The sequence below is a fragment of the Leuciscus leuciscus genome (assembly GCF_965113295.1).
Source record: "Leuciscus leuciscus genome assembly, chromosome: 2".
NCBI lineage: Eukaryota > Metazoa > Chordata > Actinopteri > Cypriniformes > Leuciscidae > Leuciscus > Leuciscus leuciscus.
This window is the reverse complement of record NC_138726.1, coordinates 50,458,717-50,478,587: the sequence shown is the minus strand read 5'-3', so window position 1 is coordinate 50,478,587 and position 19,871 is coordinate 50,458,717. Positions and strand designations below refer to the sequence as shown.

The 19,871-nt window shown below is 38.7% G+C and overlaps 3 protein-coding genes across 5 annotated transcripts; all 3 read left to right on the top strand.

Annotated features, from left to right (window-relative positions):
- Positions 1-3,526, top strand: LOC309488354 (uncharacterized protein). Of its 3 annotated transcripts, none has more exons than XM_082156601.1 (6): positions 1-1,218; positions 1,348-1,679; positions 1,761-2,096; positions 2,786-2,893; positions 3,007-3,059; positions 3,180-3,526. In XM_082156601.1, the coding sequence occupies exons 2-6, from the start codon at positions 1,358-1,360 to the stop codon at positions 3,291-3,293; spliced, it is 933 nt and encodes a 310-aa protein (XP_082012727.1). In that variant the 5' UTR covers positions 1-1,218; positions 1,348-1,357; the 3' UTR covers positions 3,294-3,526. The 3 variants fall into 3 exon arrangements, 2 of the variants coding, with proteins under 2 accessions (XP_082012727.1, XP_082012726.1); XM_082156600.1 differs by having other exon boundaries at positions 1,329-1,679; XR_014202074.1 differs by having other exon boundaries at positions 1-1,679; positions 1,793-2,096.
- Positions 3,527-9,331: 5,805 nt separating this feature from the next.
- LOC309488342 (uncharacterized protein) lies at positions 9,332-11,461 on the top strand. Its single transcript, XM_082156574.1, has 6 exons — positions 9,332-9,443; positions 9,532-9,882; positions 9,971-10,324; positions 10,493-10,597; positions 10,831-10,895; positions 10,984-11,461. Exons 1-6 carry the CDS (start codon positions 9,398-9,400, stop codon positions 11,098-11,100), a joined length of 1,038 nt encoding a protein of 345 aa, XP_082012700.1. The 5' UTR covers positions 9,332-9,397; the 3' UTR covers positions 11,101-11,461.
- Positions 11,462-16,699: 5,238 nt separating this feature from the next.
- Positions 16,700-18,770, top strand: LOC309488347 (uncharacterized protein). Its single transcript, XM_082156588.1, has 6 exons — positions 16,700-16,827; positions 16,921-17,271; positions 17,365-17,718; positions 17,818-17,925; positions 18,114-18,184; positions 18,304-18,770. Exons 1-6 carry the CDS (start codon positions 16,782-16,784, stop codon positions 18,391-18,393), a joined length of 1,020 nt encoding a protein of 339 aa, XP_082012714.1. The 5' UTR covers positions 16,700-16,781; the 3' UTR covers positions 18,394-18,770.
- Positions 18,771-19,871: the final 1,101 nt, after the last annotated feature.

Here is a 19,871-nt window from a genome sequence, read left to right as displayed (position 1 = left end):
TAGATGCACTTTTATGAACTTCAAAACAGAAACAATCATTCACTGCCATTATAAAGCTTGGAAGAGCCAGGCCATTTTTTTAAATAACTCCGATTGTATTCGTCTGAAAGAAGAATGTCATATACACCTTGAGAGTGATTTTCATTTTTGGGTGAACTGTCCCTTTAAGTAGCTTTTATAAATGTGCCTTTTAAAAAAAAAACAAAAAAAAAAACATTGCTAGTATGAATCTTGAGACAAAACAATGGCACTGACATTGTTCAAGCTCAAACATGCATTTTAGTCTGGGACTAGACGTAAGCCTCGTCTGTGAAACCAGCCAACAGTGATTTTACACATGAAACATGATGAGGTCATGTGACAACAGTGTAGAAAACTACTATAATAAGCTACCAGGTGATGGCAGTGAGGGATCCCAAAAATAGAAAAATCAGTTTTTCTACCTTTATATACAACATATTATGCCTATGTAAATGTGCTTATACAATATATTTTCATCATTATATAAAAATTTACAGTACATATCTCCCATCACACGCCTTAATTTTTTTTTAATTTTTATGTTCCTAACTCATTATCTGTTTATGATGGATAGTCTCTTTCAGGGTTTAAAATTGAGGGTTAATAGTCCAGTTCTTGAACCACTATACTACCAAAAGCTATGCAGAATAAACCAAGAAATTCCATACGGACCTGTTTTTGTTGTTTGTCGTACACCACCACTGAAATGTTACCCTTTTCACTTGTATCCTGTGGTATGGAATATAATATTTCAAGATTAAACTGATTTTATATTTCTTTGCTTGAGTACACATATGTCAGCCATTGGACCTACTCTTACATGTATTATAAAGAGAGTTTCCTTTGTCTGATGAATAACTTATCGGTGTATTGAGAGTACGGCACAATGTTAGTTATTCCAAACGTGTATAACTTAATTTCCAGTCAGTTTTAATCATGTCAAATAAATTGATATGAATATCAGAACAGGTCATTTACATTAAAGATTATACCGTGATGTAGCACATCTGTGTTAAAAGTAAGTTGAACAAGGAAATGACTTGTTAGCTCAGAGAGCCAATGGAATCATGTCACAGGGCTTTGACTCGAAGCAGAGAGAAGGTTACAGAGAATGAACTTCTAAGTTTGTGCCCTGGAGATCATATGTGAAAATGTATGTCATTCTCTTCATTGTTTGTGTTCTCTTTTATAAACCATGTAAGTACAAATTTACAACAGTAATGTTTTTCTTGAGCTTTCTTTACTTTTCATTGTGTCGTCTATGTAGAAACGCATTTATGTAATAACTGCAATTAAATATTTTACAGCAATGCCATATTCTGGAAGTATTTTGCAGATGGGGGATGTAACAGTTGAAGTGGGTGATGATGTGACATTTCACTGCTTTCACCCCAAAGACCAAATGAATAGAGTCATGTGGTTCAAACAGAGTCTGGGAGAAAAACCTGCTTTTGTAGCCTCTTCATATCACTGGTCTCAAGACAGTGTACTTCATGATGAGTTTGAAAAGACAAAGCGCTTTAAAGTGAATCCAGGGGTTGGCAGCTTTAATCTGACTATTGAAAGAACTGTACAGTCCGATTCAGCCACATATTATTGTGCCGGTTCCTTTTCTAACATTGTCTACTTTGGAGCTGGAACTAATCTGGTGCTTAGAGGTGAGCGGTTAACATTTAGACCAACCCTTTCTGACATTAATCACATTTTGCAGCCTTAAATTCATTGTATTCCTTCAATAGGTTCTAAATCCAACCGGATTCATATTCTGCAGGAACAGCAAACTGGTACATCATCATCAGATGGAAATGTGACTCTGCAATGTACAATCCAAAATGAGCAACAGAGTTGTGTAGGCGGACACAGGGTCTACTGGTTCAGACCCGGTTCAGGAAAATCTAGTCCAGGAATCATTTACACTCAAGAAAGTTGTAAAAACTGCTCTGAGACGGATTCTCCTTCCAGGAGCTGTGTCTACAATCTCTCTATGAGAAACATCAACCCTGGGACTTACTACTGTGCTGTGGTTGCACGTGGGGAGATTTTATTTGGAAATGGAATTAATCTGGAAATTGACGGTAAGTGAGGTAAATACAAGAAATACATCTTAATGCCCCGTTTTATGGATGATGAGGCAGTATGACTTAATTCTATGTCATTTCAGGATGCTTCTAGTGTAATGCCTAAACAAAAACTGCCCATTTATGACCAAAAACACTGTATAAGTCAACAGAGTACTTTCGTGTGCATATAGCATTTTAAACAGGGGTTATTGTTGATATAGAATACAGATTTTCTACTGATAAAAAATGATTTGCATGCTTCATATTGTTGTACATACAGTGGCCAAAACTGATTTAATAAAAAAAAAAAAAAAAGAAATATGAGGGAAAACCAAAACCAAACTTGGTTAAGGACAAAATTATTTGAAAAGTATTCAAACTTCAGCGACAGGTTTTATTGTATGCAAAGGGGGGAAAAAGAACACAATTTGGCATGTTTAATTGCTTCATCACAAATAAAACAATTGACTATAAGCACAACTATGCATTATGTTTCTTTTTTGCTATGCAAAAACCTTTAACAAATGTTTAATAATATGAATAAAGGGTGAAGATGTCTATTTTCGGACATCACTTTTGACCACTACTATTCCAGTAGTGGTCAAACCTAGTAGTGGTAGGCTACACCACTACACCAGTAGTGGTGTAGTGGTCACTACTACACCACTATTCCAGGCCATAATTCAGTTATTTTATTGTTTCAGATGGACATAAAGGCCAGCACTTGCAGTTCTACATTCTCATTGGCCTTGCAGCATTGCTGATCATAAGCTTCATCACTAATGTTCTACTTTGCGTGACAAAGACAAAAGGTAACCATTGACTTGACTATATAAAAGTGCAAAATATGCTGTATTTGTATTATTCCCTTTAACAATGCCATTTTGAAGTACTAAAACTCATCTAATATTTCATCTTATAACAGGCAACACATCTCAGCAAGTCCACGCTACAGATAACGTAGAGTCAAGGGCACAGGTTTGTTACATGGCAAAATGGTATGCGTATCTAAAAGTCAAGTACTTAGTTGTGTAGGTGATGTATACATCACTTCATGGAAATGGTTATTAAATATATATATATATTTTTTATTTTTAGTACCACATGACCTCTGATGTGAATTATGCTGCTGTAAAATTCACAAATTCACAAAGTTCAAGACAGCAGAGAGTGGAGAGGCAATGGCAGACAGAATACTCTGGACTGAAATGAAACGATTCTGTACTGTTACTGTATTTGTACTGTCTTTCTGTACTGTCTTTGTAATTGCTAATATTGTTTGCTAACCAGAGCCACTCTGAATGCCATATTTTATGTTCTGAAATAATTATGACATTTAAATGTCTCTTTATTCTGTTGAAATAACCCCATGCATTGAGCTCTTTCTTAATGTGTATTAATGTACTGTGTGTGAATAAAGTGTCTTATTTTTCCAGAAAAACAAACTTTGGTTTTGATTAACGTTAGATAAGATGCACCGCAAACCACAAGGTCTGAAAGTTAGCCCATTTACACCCCTTTGCTGTGGTAAGATCTAATCAACAGAACTACATAGAAGAGCTTTAGTCAGCCCTCTTTCATTCGACATACATGAGACTGCCAGCAGTGACTTTGGCCTATTTAACACCTACTCAACTCTAAGGGGGGTAGCCATCATTTCAGAAGTGAGGGCGACAGAAATGTCAAGTGTAATGCCAGTTTTTTTCTGACCTTTGACAGGTTGACAGGTCTTCTCTTTCTTTTAATTGGCTAAGAAATCAAACACACTGCTGAACAATAACCACTCATTTGTATTCTGCAATATGTTTCCTTATATTTTCCTTATGACAATTTTATGATTGGTTTATGTACCACAAACACTTGTGCATTGAGTCATCATGGATTTTATACAATGTGTACAATTTTTTTTTATCACAGAATAAGGCAGAAAATTTACTATTTTATAGTTTCTGTACTGTAATAAAGGCTGTCACTGCTTAATTCATGTACTTTATTCTTATGGAAATACCATGAGATGGCTTGAAATAAACACATAAACCATCTATTGTTGCAATCGTGTGTTTATTGTCTTCATGTTTCATCAGTCAAAACGTTTCTGCTTTTTATTCAGCTACAGCAATAGCTGGATGCCTTTGTGCATATAATGGGTTTCCTGGAACGTCATAAGTTATTACATACGAGTCCGTTTTGGACTTTCTGCAGGACGGCACCTTTCCAGTATGAATGAAACATACAGTACATTACATGAGTGTTTAACGCTCCATAATATTCACATTGTCTCGTTTTGGATAAGAATAAAACGTCAGGTCATGTATAGACTATATTGTCTCTTAGAATTTAAATCTAGATTTATTCACATTGGCCAATGAAAACCTCTATGTGAACACACAGCCCAAGGGTGCCATGTGCGTTGGATGTAGATGAAATGTCAAAAGCGTCAGTATATGACACCTAGGATGAGAATGCGTTGGAACACACATATGAAGGGAGGGTGGGATCTCATGCTTTCAAAGCTAACTTTCTATTGCTAGCTTCTCTGCAATTTCCTTTGTTCTACGCTCATACTGAACCCTTTCCCTTCTCGCAGTGTGGTACAAGCTCTTTGTCCCATTACTCATGATTAATGAACAAAACATGACTCCCACCAGGAAAATCTCTTCATTTCATCCAAGTCCAGCAGAAAAGTAAGAGAGGAAGAGATATAATGAGAGTGGTCTGGCTAAACATGTCAAACTGAAACGGGCGGAACGAGTGAATTACATCATATCCTGCTGAGTGAGCGACAGGAAGAAACTGCTTAGTGTAGAGCAAAAACGGCTGCAGTGAACATCAGCAGATCAGCTTTGTATCTTGTATACTTCTAACTGTTGTCAAAATACATCATTTGAATAATTTTAGCTTAAATAGAAATAATCGTGTGATCATAAATTTTTTTTCAGAGTCTACGTAAATGGTTACTTGTAATTTGTCCTACTTTTATAGTATTACTGTTTGTTTAATTTTAGGTGTTTTATATTTCTTAGATCTAAACTAAAAGAAAGCATAACCAGGCACAAGTATATATATATATATATATATATATATATATATATACATGTCTGTGGAAATATTAAAAAAGTGCTAAAAATAAAACCTTATTTTATTTATCACAGAATAAGGCAGAAAATATGCCTTACAAATAAAAGGCATATGTTTTGTTAAAAAATAAATAAAAATAAATAAATAAAAAATGTCACAAAAAAGTTAAAGTGGATCAGGACCTTTGCTCAGCACTGTAAATGAGCACGCATTATGGTTTAAGTAGTTTCCACCCACAAGACCCATTTATTTTTCTTTCACAACACTTCCTTCATCGAAACCACAACAAAAATACTTACGGCAATTTTTGTCTTCACATCCCTTTCCATTACCAAAAACACAAATAGCTCACCCTGCTCAGAAGGAGCGTTAATTACAAGAAGCCTCCGAGATCTTCCTGGACATTTTTTTATATATTGTACTTATCACTAAAGATACCCTCATGTGCATCTCCGATTCATGTGTGTTTATATAAACCACAGAGTGTATGCACACTTTCAGTTGTCTAAATAAATACATAATACAATATGCACTATATGCATCCATTTTCATAGTTTATCAGTTTAATGTTAATAATAAACTAGGGTACACCATGTAACTTTTTTGAAGTTTACAATTAACAGAGTCAATACATCATCAATCCTTCCAAAACAAAATTAAATTAATAATTTAAATTAATTCCTTAACAATAAACTTCCAATAATGTAAACCACTGGGAGACCACAGACAGCTGTCATTCACTGCACTGCATTAATAGAAAGCCAGTAAATATAAAACAATGTTAATAGTATTTTCATGCCATGACCGTGGCGGCGAGAACATGTGTGACTTAGCCATGCGCACTTACTAGACCGTTTCATTCTAGCATTTAACGTGGAGGAGGACTCAGCCTAGAGGGCTCAGATGGACTGGACTAGGAAGAACACAGCCGTTTGAGACGCACCCCTATTGTACTTTTAAACATTTATCATTTTTCAGTACTGCTTTCATACCTTACCTTATTCGGCTTCCACTGCTGCTGAAAACAGCAGGAACTCCATGAGCAAGAAGAACAAAACAACACATCGCAAGTTAGAATATTACATCAGAGATATTCTGAGGGCTTGATATCGGTTTGATAATTTCAGTAGCCTCTAGGTTCTGCTTTATGTAGTAATTAAAAAAGAAAATACAGTTTTTAATTTTTCATTTTATCACACAATTAACACTAAAAGTTACTTCCTCTTTTTTTGTTTTGTTTATGCTTCTTTAAAGAGTAAGGCTATATATATATATATATATATATATATATATATATATATATATATATATGAAAAATGCAATAAGGGTGTGCTGTATTTAATTTTATTATTTTTTAATTGCATAAAAACTTGCAGTACAGATCAGCAACCTCAACTTTGAGTTCACAGTGCAGACCGTCAGTCTCAGTGTTGCGTTTGTGGTCAGTGCATGAAAGTAAAAAACAGAATGGAAAGATCAAGCAGGCAGCCTTCACTAGAGCTCAATCTTAGTGGTCAAAAGTTTCCATAGCTTCTGATGTTGCAAAAAACAAAGGTGTCAAAAACAGTCACATGCATTTGCTTAGTTGCGTAGTCTGTTTATCACTACACATGTGAAAGACTGAACTACAAAGACTTTTGATTTCAGGTGTTACATTTCTTCTCATGGGGCGCTGCATGACAAAGCTTTTCAGTTTCCAGAAGTACAGTTTAGCCAACTAATATGAACACATGTTAAAACCTCACCTTTCTGATGCTTATCGGCCCATTGTTCATGAAAATAATGGTGTATTTGTTTAAGAGCAAACAAAATGTTCTTGTCTTGATTTGACCTGTCTATGGCAGACCAAAAATATATGATTTGGAAAGTGAGTATGTATGAAAAATGCATGTGCTTAAAGGGTTTTATTTAAAAACGAAGTAGTGTATGTAACTCCCCAATGGAATAATAAAAACTGTCAGACAGGTTCTATTGTTGATAATGCCTCAAACTCACACCATCGGTTAAGCCAACGTTGCTGTGTCATAATGCTACAAAAAACAACACAGTAATGTTTTGACAGAGCCACAGTGTTTCAAATTAACTTAGTTATATCTCTGCATAAACTGTGATAGGAGATTTTAACATGTTTATCATGTTACAGGTATTTTAAAAGTGCATTAACATAAAAAAACGTAATTTTACTTCTTTTTTTTCTTTCTTTTTTTCACCTTAAGGTTGTTTTTCAAGAGTAGGCCTTGTTCATCTATAGTTGAGTAATAAACTGCTATAAAACCATAGACTCATTAAATGTATAAATAAATATATATATATATAAAAAATACACAAATTATTTACGTTTATTGTGTATTTTATTGATTAGTTATACTGCAGAATGAAGAAAAGGTGATAAAGACAATATCAACATTCATTCCATTCATGGTAGTTAATCAAAGATGATCATACGTGATCTGCTGTATGATATGATTGTATCATATTCAATTTATTTGCTGTAGGAAACTAATTAAGGTGCATCCAAATATTGTATTGGGTTTTGTGCTGACAAATCAGCGCAGCATCAGAAATTACAGTTTCAGGACCATGGACAGGGATATTATATGTCAAAGGTTACAGTGCTAATGCATGTGACCCACATCGATCTGTTAGCACTGCTGTCACGAACGGTTGCAATAAAGGTGAGGGAACGGATCTATTCGCAGCAGTGTATATTTATTTAACAGAACTCAAAATACTCAGAACACTAGAATCAGAACAACCACTTCAATATGGTTGTCTGGGTTTCGGATGTCCACTGTGGTTTCGGACACTACTGCAAATGGCTGTCCCCTCAAATAGTGCCTTATTTAAGGATATAGGGGGGCGATTTCGGACACAGCCAAGGAATACTACAAGGAAACTAATTGAAAACACAGGAATGTGAACTAAACTAGTGAAAACCCATTTAAACAGACAAAGAACACAGATAATCTCTTACATACCCCCCAACCACATCATCAAGAAGGCACATCTTCAACAGAGTAGGGGTGGAGGGGGCTTAGGTGGGGGACAAAGAGCAGAAACATTGGACAGGAAGGGCCAAGGCAGAGACAAAGATGGGAGGAGCCAGGGTGGAACCCCCCAGCAGGAGGGCCAGGATCCAGGACCACGGTGGAGTTGAGAGAGGGAGGAGCCAGGGGAACCACGACTGTCCGAGATGGAGCGGCTGGCTGTGGAGACCCAGGGAAAGATGACGAAAAGAAGGGACCGGGTGACACAGAAGGTCCTGGAGGGCAGGGCGAAGCCATAGCAACAAGCGACTGAGGTGGAGCCAGGCAACAACTGAGGACCAATACGGACCTGGAAGGAAGGAGGAGACCGCCGGAGCAAAAGGGGTGGAGGGACGAAGCACAGCTGAAGTCCCGGAAGGTGGAGCCTTAGGGACAAGAAGGCACCCGGTGTAGTTGTAGGGAGGGCGTTCTCAGGTGGAGCCGAGGGGGCGAGGAGCCGACTGCTCGACAGGTAGAAGTGGAGTTTTGGGCCTGGAGGTTCTGGGCGGAGCTAGTAGGTCCACACTCCAGGGCTGGAGTGGCGAACATGAGCCCAAGGACAAATCCAAGTAGATGTGCGAACTCAGCGTAAGAGGAGCTGAAGGGTTGTGAGAAGGCTGAAAGACTGGGAAGTGCAGACAGGGGTTTAGGAACAACCCTCTTTGGTTGACACAGACTACTTGTGAAAAACCACTGAAAACCCACCCAAACAGACAAAAAACTCAGATAATCCCTTACAACAATCTTTTTTAATATTCATAAAAAAATCAACATTTGTGAGGAAGAAGATCAAATCTTACCTATTTTAGCATTTATTCTCTTTATAGAATGTACCTGCAAATATTATTAGTAGTCAAATATAGATATGATCTGTGTAGACTAAAAATTATTAATTGATTACATTATTATTTATGTCTTTTTTATAATTTTAGGTTGAGAACGAATAAAATGTTCACTTTTTGGAAAAATGGGAACTATATCATCCAGGTACATTTTACATGGATCAAACATTTTTGTCTACAGAATTAATTTAAACTGTAGTTGGAAGCACTCTGCCCTTAAAACTGTGTCAAGTCCAGGAAATGAGCATGATTTGCTGACTTCATGAAAATCATGTGATCTTATCAGGTATAAGTGCATATAACAGTTAACTCTGTGTGAGCTACTGTACTTTTCTTAGCCTGAGCACAGAATGATCTGGATGAAGATAAAATGGACAAACAACTTTGTGTGATTATCTTCCTCTTGTATGAAGTCTGTAAGTGCCATTTCAATAATATTCACATACATTTAAGAAATAATTGTAATGCTTTTCTAAAGATCTAAAGTTTGTAATCTTTTAACAGTTGAGACAATATATGGAAACATCATACAACTGGATTCGGTTTTATTAGTTCATGAAGGAGATACAGTGGTATTGTCCTGCTCCATTTCAACAAAACAAATAAGTCTGGCTTCATGGTACAAGCAAGTCACTGGAGAAGAACCACGTCTCATTGCTTCCTCAATTCTCCATTCATCAGAAAGCCAATTTCACAATGAATTTGACAATAGTCATTTTGAAGTGTCAAGAGAGACTGACACTTTTAATCTGAAGATCATGAACACCGTACAATCAGATTCAGCCACATACTACTGTACAACATCTTTCTCTAATATCATTAACTTTGGAAATGGCACTCGTCTGGTTATTAAAGGTGAGTCATGTCTCCTTCATATTAAAGTGTTTATAATGATGATATTGTGAATAAAACAGCTATTTATACAAAACATCATCCATTCTAGGAACTGAAACCAGCAAACCCACTCATCCACAGCTGCCCAAGCTTGAACTAGTTGAGTCGGCGGTAAATGTGCCTCTACAGTGTTCAATTCAAAACCAGTTCATGAGTGGTGGAGGTGAACATCGTCTCTACTGGTTCAGACATGGATCAGGAGAATCTCCTTCAGGATCCATTTATATTCATGGAAACACAAGTGATCAGTGTGTGGAGAGCTCTGAAGCTGGCTGTTTTTCATCGACATGTGTGTACAACCTCCCAAAGAAAACGTTCAGTTCCTCAGATGCTGGAATTCACTACTGTGCACTGGCCACATGTGGAGAGGCTTTATTTGGAAATGTTCCTAAACTGAATCCTGGTAAGTTTGAACATTTTATTATTTCTTCTTTTATTATTTGAAAATGGCATGTTTTAAGTCAAGAGTTTTGTAAGAGTTGAACAGAGAAAACAGACCTAAATAATGTTCTGCTTACAAAAATATAAAACCAAAACATGTTTTTTCTTATTTCTTATTTTTCTTCTTTAGACTCAAATGAGAGCCAGAAAATTAAATTCATTCAAATCGGTCTTGCAGCAATACTGGCAATAAGTCTTACAATCAACATACTGCTTTGTTGCTTGTGGAAAAATTGTACGAATTTTGATTCACTTATCTGTTAAGAGCATAATTTATATTAATATTGTTACAAAATAGTGTAAGAATTACCTGATCAATAGTGTATTTTTGTTTGATTATTTCCTTAGTAAAATAAAAAAAATGCTGTAATATTTGAACATTAATTTTTTTAAGGCCATGTGTAAGCAATGCCGATCTCTCTTTTAAAGATGAATTCTCAAAGTGTAATATATCTCTATTTAAAACAGGGAGAAAATCTCAACAAATACAGACTACTGATGGGGATGATAATGATGATGTGTCAATAAATCAGGTAATCGAAAACAGATTAAAGCCACTGATAATGCATCTACAATGAGTGATATGATAAATAACTCTGTGGAAATCTGATTTTTCTTTAGAACAGGGAATTGACTTACGCGACTGTACTAACCGGCAGCAAACACTCAAGAGTGAAGAGGATGAGCAGCCCCGAAGACACGCTGTATTCTGGTTTAGCATGTCAACAGCAAAGCTGAAAACAACTTTATATTACCATATTTGCCAGCATTTAGTTCTATTGCTCTGTGTGCACAGATATTTACTTCCTCTTCCAAAACAACAAAAAAATCATATCAGATTTACATTGAACTTTTCTGGCACTAGTAGCCTATAGCAACAAAAACTGCAAAAGCACACTATGAGAAGTACAGATATGATAATATCATCATAAATATTTGTTTGTCATCTGATTACCTGCGATTAGATACTATTGTCCAGCAACCTTTTTTATTTTATTTGTATTGTTTTGTAAGTTTGTGTGTGGGTGAGGCTATGTGCAAAGGACGTGCAATTTATGCATGTTCTGGAATGCATGTTCTACAAATACATGTTCTGGAAGTGCTAAAGGCTCCTTTTTAGTTTAAATTTTCTCACAAAATACGATAGCAACAAACGCCACAAAGACACTATCCTAAACGCCAGTTTTCAACATTTTTCTTCTCATTCAAGTCGTCACCATTATTTTTTATAGCACTTTATATAATATAAATTGTTTCAAAGCAGCTGCACAATAATAAACAGGATTTAACAGAATTACTGATGCAAACTTCATCAACTATGAGACAAATTAAAATTCTGCTGTAAAGCAGCTGTAGCGAGATAATAGTAGCCATTCACGTCACAAGGTTATTCTCATACATGCAATACAATAAATATGTAAAATGAATGTTAAAAGTGATTGAAATAATGATGCTATGATACAACATTTTGATAATATGGTAGGCTACGATATTTGCTATTATATTCTATTTTATTTGTGTAACGATCAACAGCTGGAGTGCCTCTGAGAGTCACCAGAGGGCACTCCACACCAGACTGATCACATCACAAACTCAACTTCCCATCATGCCGCTTACCTGGGACTGATTGCACATACACCTGCAGCTCATCCACACTCATCTCATACACCTGCAGCTCATTCACATACACCCATATAAACCTCTGTCACTCTTCAGTTCACTGCAAAGTATTGCCTTGCCCTGGTGTACAATCTCTGAGTGGTTTTCCCTGTGTTTGCTGAACTGTTACTGACCTTGGATTGTTTATGCTGACTTCTGATTCTTCTGCTGCCTGTCTCGACCCGGATTGTTCATTGGACTGTGATTCCTACCGCCTGCCTCGACCCTTGCCTGTTATCTGTTTCTGCTTTGAGATTATCTTCATTGTTCTGACTGCCCCTGATTTACCCTGCCTGTTGATTATTCTAATAAAGCTGCAAATGGATCTTACTGCGTCCTCCACTTCGTAACAGAATACTTCGCCACTTCAGATCCAGCATTCAGATCCAGCAGCCGAGAAAGAACCGAGACCCACCATGGACCCACTAATCAGTCTCTTCCGCCTCAGCCAAGGTAACCGATCCATTGAGGAATATGTTGATGAATTTTGTGAGCTCTGCCATGGGGTAGACTTGGACGATGCAGTCTTAAAGGACAGTTTCCGATATGGGCTTGAGGACATGTTAAATTATCTCATGCCTGACAACACCCCTCAATGGACTTTAGGTCAATATATTGAATTCGCCCTGAGGATAAGCGGCTCATCCTCTTCTGTGGGCCCTGTGGATGAGGGTTCCCATGAACTTATCACACCCGTTGAACCAGAGTTCTGCTACACCTCAACTGATTCCCCGGACTCTCGTTACGTCTTAGCAGAATTGCCCGAGCCCTCTACTGCTGAGGGGGCGTTTCCAGAGACTGTTCCCGTCACGCCAACCATCAAGCTAGTCACCGGATCGGTCTATTACCGTCCAGGACTGGTATCCAGTGTGGCCGATTTCCCCGCTGAGGTCAGTACGTGTTGCCATAAGGGCCATCGTGCATGAGTCTCGTCCCGCCGAGTCTATCCTGCATAAATCATGTTTCGCCGAGACCTTCCTGCCTGAGTATCTTCCTGCCGAGCCTGCACTTCACACCAGTCCAGCCGAGCCCGCACTTCACGCCAGATCTGCCGAAGCCAAGGCACTATGCGTCATACCCGCCGCCCCTGAAACTGAGAGCGTCATGCCTGCCGCGCCTGAGACAGCAAGCAACATGCCCGCCAAGCTAGAGCCCTCTTTACCGCTGGTCCCGTCCAGCACAGAGCCCTCTTTACCGCTGGTCCCGTCCAGCACAGAGCCCTCTTCACCGCTGGTCCTGTCCAGCACAGAGCCCTCTTTATCGCTGGTTCCGTCCAGCTCAGAGCCCTCTTCGCCGCTGGTTCCGTCCAGTTCAAAGCCCTCTTCATCGCTGGTCCTAACCAGCTCAGAGTCCGCTTCGCCGCTGGTCCTACCCAGCTCCAAGCCCTCGCCGCCGCTGGTCCCGTCAAGCTCAGAACGCGCCGATCCAGAGACTGAGCTTCACGTCACTTCTGCCGATCCAGAGACTGAGCTTCACGTCACGTCAGCCGATCCAGAGACTGAGCTTCACGTCAGCCGATCCAGAGACTGAGCTTCACGTCACGTCCGCCCGTCAAGAGTCTCGTCCCACCGAGACTGAATCTGTTCCTGAGCCTGAATCTGTTCCTCTTCCTCTTTCTACGCCTGTGTCTTCGGACAAGATGGCCGACTCCACGCCTGTGTCTTCGGACTAGATGGCCGAAACCACGCCTGTGTCTACGGACAAGACGGCCACCGCCGAGCCAGTGTCTCAGGACAAGATGGTCTCCGCTGAGCCGGTGTCTCAGGACAAGATGGTCACCGCTGAGCCGGTGTCTCAGGACAAGATGGTCACCGCTGAGCCGGTGTCTCAGGACAAGATGGTCACCGCTGAGCCGGTGTCTCAGGACAAGATGGTCACCGCTGAGCCGGTGTCTCAGGACAAGATGGTCACCGCTGAGCCAGTGTCTCAGGACAAGATGGTCTCCGCCGAGCCAGTGTCTCAGGACAAGATGGTCACCGCCGAGCCAGTGTCTCAGGACAAGATGGTCACCGCCGAGCCGGTGTCTCAGGACAAGATGGTCACCGCTGAGCCGGTGTCTCAGGACAAGATGGTCACCGCTGAGCCGGTGTCTCAGGACAAGATGGTCTCCGCCGAGCCAGTGTCTTCGGACAAGATGGCCGCCGCTGAGCCGGTTCCAGTTCCTGAGCCAGTGTCTGTTCCAGTTCCTGAGCCGGTGTCTGTTCCTGTGCCGTGGCCGCCCGAGGGGTCGTCTCCGCCGTGGCCGTTCGAAGGGTCATCTCCTCCCTGGCCTCCTGAACGAACTGATCCGCCCTGGTCGCCTGCACAGCCTGATCCGCCCTGGTCGCCTGCCTGCACAGGCTGATCCGCCCTGGTCGCCTGCACAGCCTGATCCGCCCTGGTCGCCTGCACAGCCTGATCCGCCCTGGTCGCCTGCACAGCCTGATCCGCCCTGGTCGCCTGCACAGCCTGATCCGCCCTGGTCGCCTGCACAGCCTGATCCGCCCTGGACATCCGTTCTGCTGCAATCTACAGGTCCTTTTCTGCCCCACGGACCTGGCCCTCCATCCCGCCCCCGGATCCGCCTCCGCTCCACCTCCCTCCTGGACTGTTTTTGGAGCGTCTGGAAGCCGCTCTTTGGGGAGGGGCTATGTAACGATCACCAGCTGGAGTGCCTCTGAAAGTCACCAGAGGGCACTCCACACCAGACTGATCACATCACAAACTCAACTTCCCATCATGCCGCTTACCTGGGACTGATTGCACATACACCTGCAGCTCATCCACACTCATCTCATACACCTGCAGCTCATTCACATACACCCATATAAACCTGTCACTCTTCAGTTCACTGCGAAGTATTGCATTGCCCCGGTGTACAATCTCTGAGCGTTTTCCCTGTGTTTGCTGAACTGTTACTGACCTTGGATTGGTTATACTGACTTCTGATTCTTCTGCTGCCTGTCTCGACCCGGATTGTTCATTGGACTGTGATTCCTACCGCCTGCCTCGACCCTTGCCTGTTATCTGTTTCTGCTTTGAGATTATCTTCATTGTTCTGACTGCCCCTGATTTACCCTGCCTGTTGATTATTCTAATAAAGCTGCAAATGGATCTTACTGCGTCCTCCACTTCGTAACAATTTGCAATTACATTCATGTTTTTTATTTAAATTTCAAGCTGATTTTATAATTTCTTCTCACACAAATCGTAGGTTATTGCACAATAAATATTTAATAAAAATGATTATATTCTGTATAATTGATCATCAAATATATTTTTTGGGAAAAAAATAAAAATAACACATTCCTTTAGAATGTACTTTATGCTTGGATATTTCCGACTTCCCACTTCTGTAGTTGTGATTAGCCTATAACTTACGAGCTTTCACATTCAAGTGCTTTGTAGTAGGAAAGAACCGGAATCATGGCCATGGACACCAGGTTTATTCTTGCCAATTTATTGGGGAAATCGCACTAAATCCAAAATGATTTTTAGCGTCATTCACTGACAACAATATAAACATTCACCGCGCTGTCCAGATAGTCAGCTTGCTGTAAAATTCAGGATATTTTCGCTGTACAATACGCTTTAAATTATTATTCATATAAATATGAACCAATTTCACGAGAAGACAAGGTGATGTAGCGGTTGTGGAAGAAACTAATAGGCCTACCTGTCTCAGAAACAATCATTTCCCTCTCCGCCATGTTTAAAGTTTATGGACCAGTCACCCACCTATCAAAATTATTCCCGAGCTTCCCAGTGGTAATTACGACTCGAGAGGGCGTTCATGTCCAAATTCTAACAAGGAAACCAGTTTTTATGATAATCCCTATAGGCCTATAGCACGTCAAAGCAGCATTAGTCCCATTGTTCTGACTTTTCTTTACTTTCTCAATACAAATGCTTGTTTTGACATTATTTGAAGTCAAAGTGGTAATTTTACAAGTTATAAGTAACATTTCCTATTAAAACCTTGAAAAGACTGTATTAGTATATATCAATACATTTTTGAGAAGAAACAATTCAAATCAATATTAAAAATTAGAAAAATAAATGGCTTTAAGAATCAATTAGCCTATCTAAACTAACAGATCTTGCACCAACATCCAAAAACCACAAAGTGGCAGCAGAGACCATATATTCAGTGCAAAGGGCCCTACAGATGTGTTACATTCATATAGGTTTTGAGGTATTGTACATCAATGACAGATTTGTAGTATCTGTTCAAAATCAAAACAACATAAACTCTGATTTTGGAACATGCAAACTCTAAGAATTTGAATTGTATTTTTCACAAATCTAAGCCTATGTGAGAAAACAGGGGTGAATACAGTGGCTGTGGTAAAGAAAATGAGGCCATCAAGACAGATAACATCTAACACAAGATAGACTAAAGGGCAGTTTATAAACTCTCAAAAAAACTGAGCTGAGATTAACAGATAACATAGCCACAACTGTCATCATATTGACAATGTATGTGTGCACAGGACTACTTCACACTGAATCATTAATTACATCTGTAATTATCACATCCTTTAAATAAAACCAGTCACTGTAAAAGAGAGAACACAACTATTAAGATAATGAGGCCAGGTTTGTATTTTAGCTTTTACTGCATGAATCTAATCTGCGGTTGCAACCGTGTCAGTCCAGGAAACGGGTAATAGTGCTAACAGAACAGAATCATGTGACAGTGCAGTACTTCAAGACATATGTTATAGGCTACAACATTATATAACTTTGGTTGAGCTTCTGTTCCCAGACTGAAGAAGAAAATGGATAAAAAACTTTGTGTGATGGTTTTACTCTTAATGGAAATATGTAAGTGTATATTTCTATAATTATATTTTTTCTAATTAGTCTGATAAATGTTTTGTTTTAGTTGTTTGATGCACAATGTTAATTCTTTGATAGTGGTGGGACTATATGGAAACATCATACAGCTGGATTCAGTTTTATTAGTTCATGAAGGAGATACAGTGGTATTGTCCTGCTCCATTTCAACAAAACAAATAAGTGTGGTTTTATGGTACAAGCAAGTCACTGGAGAAGAACCACGTCTCATCGCTTCCTCACTTCTCCATTCATCAGAAAGCCAATTTCACAATGAATTTGACAATAGTCATTTTGAAGTGTCAAGAGTGACTGAAACTTTTAATCTGAAGATCATGAACACCGTACAATCAGATTCAGCCACATACTACTGTACAACATCTTTCTCTAATATCATTAACTTTGGAAATGGCACTCGTCTGGTTATTAAAGGTGAGTCAGTGCATGTCTCCTTCATATTAAAGTGTTTATAATGATGATATTGTGAATAAAACAGCTATTTATACAAAACATCATCCATTCTAGGAACTGAAACCAGCAAACCCACTCATCCACAGCTGCCCAAGCTTGAACTAGTTGAGTCGGCGGTAAATGTGCCTCTACAGTGTTCAATTCAAAACCAGTTCATGAGTGGTGGAGGTGAACATCGTCTCTACTGGTTCAGACATGGATCAGGAGAATCTCCTTCAGGATCCATTTATATTCATGTAAACACAAGTGATCAGTGTGTGGAGAGCTCTGGAGCTGGCTGTCTTTCACCGACATGTGTGTACAACCTCCCAAAGAAAACGTTCAGTTCCTCAGATGCTGGAATTCACTACTGTGCACTGGCCACATGTGGAGAGGCTTTATTTGGAAATGTTCCTAAACTGAATCCTGGTAAGTTTGAGCTTTTCAACATCACATAGAAAATAGCAGCCCTACAGTGCATATTATGTGTTATTCAGTATATATGAAATATTGTTTCTCGTGATTTAGACAACTTCAAAAGCCAGAACACACACTTAATCTTTATAATTGGCCTTACGGTGCTGCTGACATCAAACGTTACGATCAATATTCTGCTGTGCTGCATGAGGAGGAAAGGTAAGTGCTTGTTTGAATTCTTGCTTCAACAATCAGCAGTTTGTAACAGCATAGTAGTAATTCCATGATCTACTGAGAAGTTTAAATATTCTGCATAATGTTTTTAATATAATATTTTCTTTGTCAGATGTCCTATATTAGAATCAGATTATTTATGTGAGGGCTAACCAGTGTGTGTTTTATTATAGAGTCTACCAATGCAATAGACAGCAAATATCAGCCAATCCAGATTACTGATGATGATGTGTCAATAATTCAGGTTTGTCAAATGAAACTCTCCAGATGTAAAACCACTTGTAATACATTTATGATGATTTATCACTATAATTTTGTGAAAGTTAAAATTATATTGTCTGGAATGTTCTTTTTTTTGTGTAGTATAAGGAAGTGAACTTTTGGCCTTCACCCATCACCACCAAACACTCGACGAGTGAAGAGAACCAACAGACATATGATATTCGGGTTTGACATGTCGAAACCATGGCAAAAACAAAAACACAAACCGGCTGTATATTAGCTAGTATTATTCAGTAATAACCATCATTTCATTTGAGCAATTCTGAAAATTATTTTTGATCTGTATTTATAGTTATTAATGGGCTGATATATTGTAGTGACTAAAAAAACTGTCAAATTAAATATTTTCCTCAATATCTTCTTGCAATAATTACATGCTGCATATATAAACATTTGTATTTGCTTTATTCATGTAATAAACATTAACATCTACAATAATTTAAACATTCTACGCGTTCTGTCTATGCCACCACTGTACAATTAGGCTACTTTTGTTCTTATAAATGTATTCATAAATAAAGGCATAAATAAAGTACTTTCCATATGAATTGCTGTGTTCTGTGTGTTTTTGCTGTGTTGTGAACTAGAAGGTGAATAGATCCAATGATCTGCAATCACCAGGTGGCAGTAGAGACCATGTGTTAAATTCACCATTCAGCAAGTTCCTCTTTTAAAGGGATAGTTCACCCAGAAATGAACATTTTGTCGTCACTTTCTCACCCTCAAGTTGTTCCAAACCTGTATGAATTTTCTTCTTCTATTGATCACAAAAGAAGGAATTCTAAAGCAGTGGCGGCTGGTGCTACATTTAAAAAAAAAATATATATATATATTTTTTTGTATTAATGCAGGACTGAATGTAGGCTAATTGTTAAATAACCATCTAACAGTGATAACGTATTATTACTGCTTAGTTAAAAATGGAAAATTCAGCATTTAAAGCATGGCATAGGGTACAGGGTTGGGCAATCTGTATTTTTGGGCTAAATGGCGATGTATGGTACAATCTCAGTATTTACTTTTTTTTTATTTGAATGAAAAAAGATCTGAATATATAATAATAATATAAAATAATAATAATAATAAAAATCATATCCTGATCAATATTCTCCGACAATGTTCATATTGAAGGCTATGAAAACAAACATAGTGAATGTAGTAACCTTGCAGTATCTATTATGTGCAAAAAAATGGGCCAAATCACATTATATTCTAACATTGTATCATTACAATCTAAAAACAAAATAATGCTTTTTTAAAGAAGACGTTAAATTCACTAAACTAAAAATGAAAATAAATAGCCTAAAAACAAAACTGCTATCATAAAACACCTACACTTGTAGGTTTGAAATTCTATAGGCCTAGCACATTTGTTCACCACCACCAACAAATATTTTAGCAAAATAAATTTATATTTTAGTGTTAATGTATATTTCAGTCAGAATTACTGCGCTATTGCGCTCCGTTTGTTTGACGCGCATGCACGCGGCGACGCTCGTTCACAGAAGTTTAGCTTGCAGAAGGCTCGTCCACTCCTGACAGCAAAATTGAAATTTTTTGCTTGACTCTCTAACATTTACAGATGGAGAGTATGTCTGTGAAATGTAAGTTATGCACTGAGGAAATTACTGGATGTCACTTCAGCTTAA

Excerpts from the sequence above, each read along its gene's own strand:
- LOC309488354 (XM_082156600.1), top strand. The coding sequence starts at position 1,173 with ATGTATGTCATTCTCTTCATTGTTTGTGTTCTCTTTTATAAACCAT. Across the intron at positions 2,097-2,785 it reads AATTAATCTGGAAATTGACG|ATGGACATAAAGGCCAGCAC; the intron begins GTAAGTGAGGTA and ends TTATTGTTTCAG. Across the intron at positions 2,894-3,006 it reads TTGCGTGACAAAGACAAAAG|GCAACACATCTCAGCAAGTC; the intron begins GTAACCATTGAC and ends ATCTTATAACAG.
- LOC309488342 (XM_082156574.1), top strand. The coding sequence starts at position 9,398 with ATGGACAAACAACTTTGTGTGATTATCTTCCTCTTGTATGAAGTCT. Across the intron at positions 9,444-9,531 it reads CTTCCTCTTGTATGAAGTCT|TTGAGACAATATATGGAAAC; the intron begins GTAAGTGCCATT and ends ATCTTTTAACAG. Across the intron at positions 10,896-10,983 it reads ATGATGTGTCAATAAATCAG|AACAGGGAATTGACTTACGC; the intron begins GTAATCGAAAAC and ends ATTTTTCTTTAG.
- LOC309488347 (XM_082156588.1), top strand. The coding sequence starts at position 16,782 with ATGGATAAAAAACTTTGTGTGATGGTTTTACTCTTAATGGAAATAT. Across the intron at positions 17,272-17,364 it reads CACTCGTCTGGTTATTAAAG|GAACTGAAACCAGCAAACCC; the intron begins GTGAGTCAGTGC and ends CATCCATTCTAG. Across the intron at positions 17,719-17,817 it reads TGTTCCTAAACTGAATCCTG|ACAACTTCAAAAGCCAGAAC; the intron begins GTAAGTTTGAGC and ends CTCGTGATTTAG.